Here is a 6,002-nt window from a genome sequence, read left to right on the forward strand (position 1 = left end):
TGGACAAAAATGACAATAAGGGCATCGTTACCCAGTCTTCCTTGAAATTGGGTGTTTGGAGGGTGGGTTAGGGTAGGGACAGAGATTCATGGTTGGGGCAGGTGGTGAGGCTTAGACAAGGAAAGAAGTACTGAAATGGTCCACATGAACACTCCTAGGAGAATATATTGATATTGAAACATTCTGGGCACAACTCAGTGTTAATCCAATAAACATTACTTAGTGCCTAATATTCTGGTGCTGGGGCTACATACAGTGCTTATATGTGCTTCCCGCCCCTCATAAACACATGACAAGCCTGAAATGCTTGTGTTAAATATTTTTTAAATTAAAATAAAAAAATACAGGCTGGGTGTGGTGGGATTACGCCTGTAATCCCAGCACTTTGGGAGGCCAAGGCGGGAGGATCACCTGAGGTCAGGAGTTTGAGACCACCCTGGCCAACATGGTGAAACCCCGTCTATACCAAAAATACAAAAATTAGCTGAGCATGGTGTTGAGCACCTGTAATCCCAGCTACTTGGGAGGCTGAGGCAGGAGAATCACTTGAACCCAGGAGGCAGAGGTTTCAGTGAGCCGAGGTCATGCTACTGCACTCCAGCCTGGGTGACAAGAGCAAAACTCTGTCTCAAAAATAAATAAATAAATAAATAAATAAATAAAAAGAGATAAAGCTAATACATGCTATTTTGCAGAACTTGGCAGAAAAAGGACGAAGGGAAAAGGGAGAATCACAGCTGAGACTGTGTTTACATAATAAACTCATTGTGGTCTTTGTGTGCTGTTGGGGAAAGCCTGGCAGAACCAGAGAATTTAAGCAAGTGGAGTCTGTGGGGGGAGGGGATTAGGAGGTCATCTTTGCCTTACTCTAACTTCCCCAGAAGATATTGAGGCTGGGCCCCTTCTATTCCTGTCCACTCAGTACCTAACATAATTGGAAGAAGCAAAGGCTTGGAGGCCTCAGAGCACTAGCCCCAGTACCACCCATGTGGGGCTGTTCTAGCTTGGTAGTCAATGACACCATCACACAAATTCCTCAGCCCTGAGAACCCTCTCTCATCAGCTTTCCTCTTGCCAGCCTGGGACCTGATGGAATGGAAAATAGAGAACTCTGCTAGTTATAGAACACTGTGGCTACCTAGTTAATACCTGGAAAAGCAAGAAGAGGGTATATATATTTTAGAAATAAAAGTGAAATCTAATATTTTTACAGAGTCTTAGAGTTTACAAAGCTTTGGCATCTACCATCTCATCTCTTTGTATTTGAGTCTCAGCATAATCTATGAAACAGGCTGTATTTTGCCCATTTGACAGATGAGAGGACAAAAGCCCAGAAAAGTTAATGTTGCCATCCTAGTATGTCTGAGATTAGGAACGAATAGAGAGGCATATCCCTGAGTGTAACAGGGAGGGCCTTATTAGGGAAGGCATCTTGGAGATGACTCAAGAGCTGAGTAGAAAAACAGAATTATGCACTAAATAAAGAAAGGGAGACTCCAGGTAGGTGACTTTGCAAAGACTTGAAAACATGGACTGCCGGAGAGGTTGGCAGGAGCACGATGATGATGATGATGATGATGATGACGACGACGACAATGATGATGACAAATGACAGCAGCTAACATCTATCTGTTGCTTACTATGTGCAGATACTGTTAGAACAGATACTCTTCAAAGCAGTTTATCTGCATTAACTATAAAACCTACCTTGTAAGGTAGGTACTTTTATTATCCCCATTTTACAGATGACAAAACTAAGGCACAGAGATGTAGCTTGCCTATAACATCATATAGGAATGATCTTAAGGGCTAATATAAGAAGCATGAATTTTATCTGGAGAGCCGAGAGCACCCCCTCACTCTACTTAACAGAGAGGAGGTGGGCACAGACTTCTGATTTAGAAAGTCTTCTTGGATGCAGGGTGGACCGAGGTCGGAGAGGGGAAAAGAAACTAGAACCTGACTCAGATATCTGTCCAAGGAAGACCTGAACAGAGACAGTGGGGATAGACAGCAGAGGACTATCCCACAATTCCTCATGTTTGTGGATAAGAAATTGTCCCTCACGCGGATCACGAGGTCAGGAGATCGAGACCACCCTGGCTAACATGGTGAAACCCCGTCTCTACTAAAAATACCAAAAAAATTAGCCGGGCGTGATGGCAGGCGCTTGTAGTCCCAGCTACTCAGGAGGCTGAAGCAGGAGAATGGCGTGAACCCGGGAGGTGGAGCTTGCAGTGAGTTGAGATCATGCCACTGCACTCCAGCCTGGGTGACAGAGTGAGACTCCGTCTCAAAAAAAAAAAAAAAAAAAAAAGAAATTCGCCGGGCGTGGTGGCTCATGCCTGTAATCCCAGCACTTTGGGAGGCCGAGGTGGGCGGATCACCTGAGGTCAGGAGTTCGAGACCAGCCTGACCAACATGGAGAAACCCTGTCTCTAATAAAAATACAAAAAAAAATTAGCCAGGCGTGATGGCGCATGCCTGTAATCCCAGCTACTCGGGAGGCTGAGGCGGGAGACTTGCTTGAACCTAGGCGGCGGAGGTTGTGGTGAGCCGAGATCACGCCATTGCACTCCAGCCTGGGCAACAAGAGCAAAACTCCATCTCAAAAAAAAAAAAGAAAAAAGAAATTGTCGCTCACACGTCTCTGCTTCCTCTGTCAAGGCAGAATATATTTCAATCTTCCTGCCTCAGGAATTGCGTGAAAATTAATGGGACAGAGGCCCAGCTGGCTTTCATCTGCTAAACAACACCCTTGCACGACTGGTGGTGCACATTAAATGCTGAACATATAAAATGTGCTTTGATGGAGGACCTGGGAATAATTATAGCTTGCTAATTATTGTTAATTTTACCACAGCTTTGAAACTCTAGACTTTCTCAATGACTCAAAAAGAGATTGCAACCCCTGTATGCCATGAAAGTAGCCACACAGTGGCAGACAAGCAATTTCTCACAGGCTCTATTCTTTCATTATTTACATGGTTCAGCTACTTACGTGGGATACAGGAAAAGAAAAGCAATGATTTGCTGTGTTAGAATCAAATTGTACAAAAAACTCTTTACAGTCTTGCTGGCTCTTTAAGAATTTGTTCCTGTTTGTCTCTTTATAGCCAGTGCACAAATAAATATTATGTGCGTGTGTGCCTGTGTGTGTGCGCTTGTGTGAGGTACAGAAAATTAGTGTTTAACAGAACTTTTAACCCTCTGGACACCAGGATACCTGTGTTTTACCCTTGATATGGTGAGTAACAGAACTGCTTCCCTAACTTCCCTTCAGATTCTGTGTCACTTCGTGTCCACAAACACTTTATTTAAGGTCTCATCACTCCTAGGCAGGGTGCCAAAGACCCCCTCTCAGAAATATGAGGAAGTTGATAGCAGTGTGACTTCAGGTCTTTAAGCCTCATCAGTATCAGCTATAAAACGGGTCTGATAGTCCCTACCTGTCAGGACTGGTGTTAGGATGAGATAATGTTTGTGAACTGTAAACTATATAAACGTGTGCTACTGTGAGAACTGGACAAAGAAGAGAGGGAGTGAGAGAAATTAAGGGAGGGCTGGGGCTGGGAAAGAACGAAAAGGGAGTCGAGTATAGAGGAGAGCGCGACAGTCGCGAGCCACACTTTGCAATGAAACTCTTTAGACTTTCTGCCGGGAGAGCGGCCCGGACGCGCCAGGTCTGTAGCAGGAGGCCGCGCCGAGGGCGGGTCCCCAGAAGCCTACAGGTGAGTATCGGTTCTCCCCTTCCCGGCTTTCGGTCCGGAGGAGGCGGGAGCAGCTTCCCTGTTCTGATCCTATCGCGGGCGGCGCAGGGCCGGCTTGGCCTTCCGTGGGACGGGGAGGGGGGCGGGATGTGTCACCCAAATACCAGTGGGGACGGTCGGTGGTGGAACCAGCCGGGCAGGTCGGGTAGACTATAAGAGCCGGAGGGAGCGGCCGGGCGGCAGACGCCTGCAGACCATCCCAGACGCCGGAGTCCGAGCCCCGCCGAGTCCCCGCGCCTCATCCGCCCGCGTCCGGTCCGCGTTCCTCCGCCCCACCATGGCTCGGGGCCCCGGCCTCGCGCCGCCACCGCTGCGGCTGCCGCTGCTGCTGCTGGTGCTGGCGGCGGTGACCGGCCACACGGCCGCGCAGGACAACTGCACGTGTCCCACCAACAAGATGACCGTGTGCAGCCCCGACGGCCCCGGCGGCCGCTGCCAGTGCCGCGCGCTGGGCTCGGGCATGGCGGTCGACTGCTCCACGCTGACCTCCAAGTGTCTGCTGCTCAAGGCGCGCATGAGCGCCCCCAAGAACGCCCGCACGCTGGTGCGGCCGAGTGAGCACGCGCTCGTGGACAACGATGGCCTCTACGACCCCGACTGCGACCCCGAGGGCCGCTTCAAGGCGCGCCAGTGCAACCAGACGTCGGTGTGCTGGTGCGTGAACTCGGTGGGCGTGCGCCGCACGGACAAGGGCGACCTGAGCCTACGCTGCGATGAGCTGGTGCGCACCCACCACATCCTCATTGACCTGCGCCACCGCCCCACCGCCGGCGCCTTCAACCACTCAGACCTGGACGCCGAGCTGAGGCGGCTCTTCCGCGAGCGCTATCGGCTGCACCCCAAGTTCGTGGCGGCCGTGCACTACGAGCAGCCCACCATCCAGATCGAGCTGCGGCAGAACACGTCGCAGAAGGCCGCCGGTGACGTGGATATCGGCGATGCCGCCTACTACTTCGAGAGGGACATCAAGGGCGAGTCTCTATTCCAGGGCCGCGGCGGCCTGGACTTGCGCGTGCGCGGAGAACCCCTGCAGGTGGAGCGCACGCTCATCTATTACCTGGACGAGATCCCCCCGAAGTTCTCCATGAAGCGCCTCACCGCCGGCCTCATCGCCGTCATCGTGGTGGTCGTGGTGGCCCTCGTCGCCGGCATGGCCGTCCTGGTGATCACCAACTGGAGAAAGTCGGGGAAGTACAAGAAGGTGGAGATCAAGGAACTGGGGGAGTTGAGAAAGGAACCGAGCTTGTAGGTACCCGGCGGGGCAGGGGATGGGGTGGGGTACCGGATTTCGGTATCGTCCCAGACCCAAGTGAGTCACGCTTCCTGATTCCTCGGCGCAAAGGAGACGTTTATCCTTTCAAATTCCTACCTTCCCCCTCCCTTTTGCGCACACACCAGGTTTAATAGATCCTGGCCTCAGGGTCTCCTTTCTTTCTCACTTCTGTCTTGAAGGAAGCATTTCTAAAATGTATCCCCTTTCGGTCCAACAACAAGAAACCTGACTGGGGCAGTGAAGGAAGGGATGGCACAGCGTTATGTGTAAAAAACAAGTATCTGTATGACAACCCGGGATCGTTTGCAAGTAACTGAATCCATTGCGACATTGTGAAGGCTTAGAGTTTAGATGGGAAATAGCGTTGTTATCGCCTTGGGTTTAAATTATTTGATGAGTTCCACTTGTATCATGGCCTACCCGAGGAGAAGAGGAGTTTGTTAACTGGGCCTATGTAGTAGCCTCATTTACCATCGTTTGTATTACTGACCACATATGCTTGTCACTGGGAAAGAAGCCTGTTTCAGCTGCCTGAACGCAGTTTAGATGTCTTTGAGGACAGACACTGCCCGGAAACTCAGTCTATTTATTCTTCAGCTTGCCCTTACTACCACTGATATTGGTAATGTTCATTTTGTAAAATGTTTGTACATATGTTGTCTTTGATAATGTTGCTGTAATTTTTTTAATAAAACATGAATTTAATAAAATATGGGAAAGGCACAAACCAGAAGTTGGCATTTGTGAAAAGTCCCTCCAGATTTCTATCACTTTGGTCTCTAATTTCCCAAGGCTTGTATTTTTTTTATTTCAAATTATAACACTTTTTTTCCCCCCCAAAAGTGTGTGTTTCATGTTGCTACTCTGGTGCGTCCTAAGATATCCTAACTGGCCAGCGTAAATGCTATTCTTTCTGAATAAGATTATTTGGAAACTTCCTTCAAACTGCAGGAGGGTGA

The 6,002-nt window shown here is 49.5% G+C and overlaps 1 protein-coding gene across 1 annotated transcript; it reads left to right on the forward strand.

The window, feature by feature from the left end:
* The first annotated feature begins 3,591 nt into the window (after positions 1-3,591).
* TACSTD2 (tumor associated calcium signal transducer 2) lies at positions 3,592-5,770 on the forward strand. Its single transcript, XM_003824220.5, has one exon. The coding sequence runs from the start codon at positions 4,048-4,050 to the stop codon at positions 5,017-5,019; it is 972 nt and encodes a 323-aa protein (XP_003824268.4). The 5' UTR covers positions 3,592-4,047; the 3' UTR covers positions 5,020-5,770.
* The last annotated feature ends 232 nt before the right edge of the window (positions 5,771-6,002 follow it).

Source organism: Pan paniscus, chromosome 1 (genome assembly GCF_029289425.2).
Source record: "Pan paniscus chromosome 1, NHGRI_mPanPan1-v2.0_pri, whole genome shotgun sequence".
NCBI lineage: Eukaryota > Metazoa > Chordata > Mammalia > Primates > Hominidae > Pan > Pan paniscus.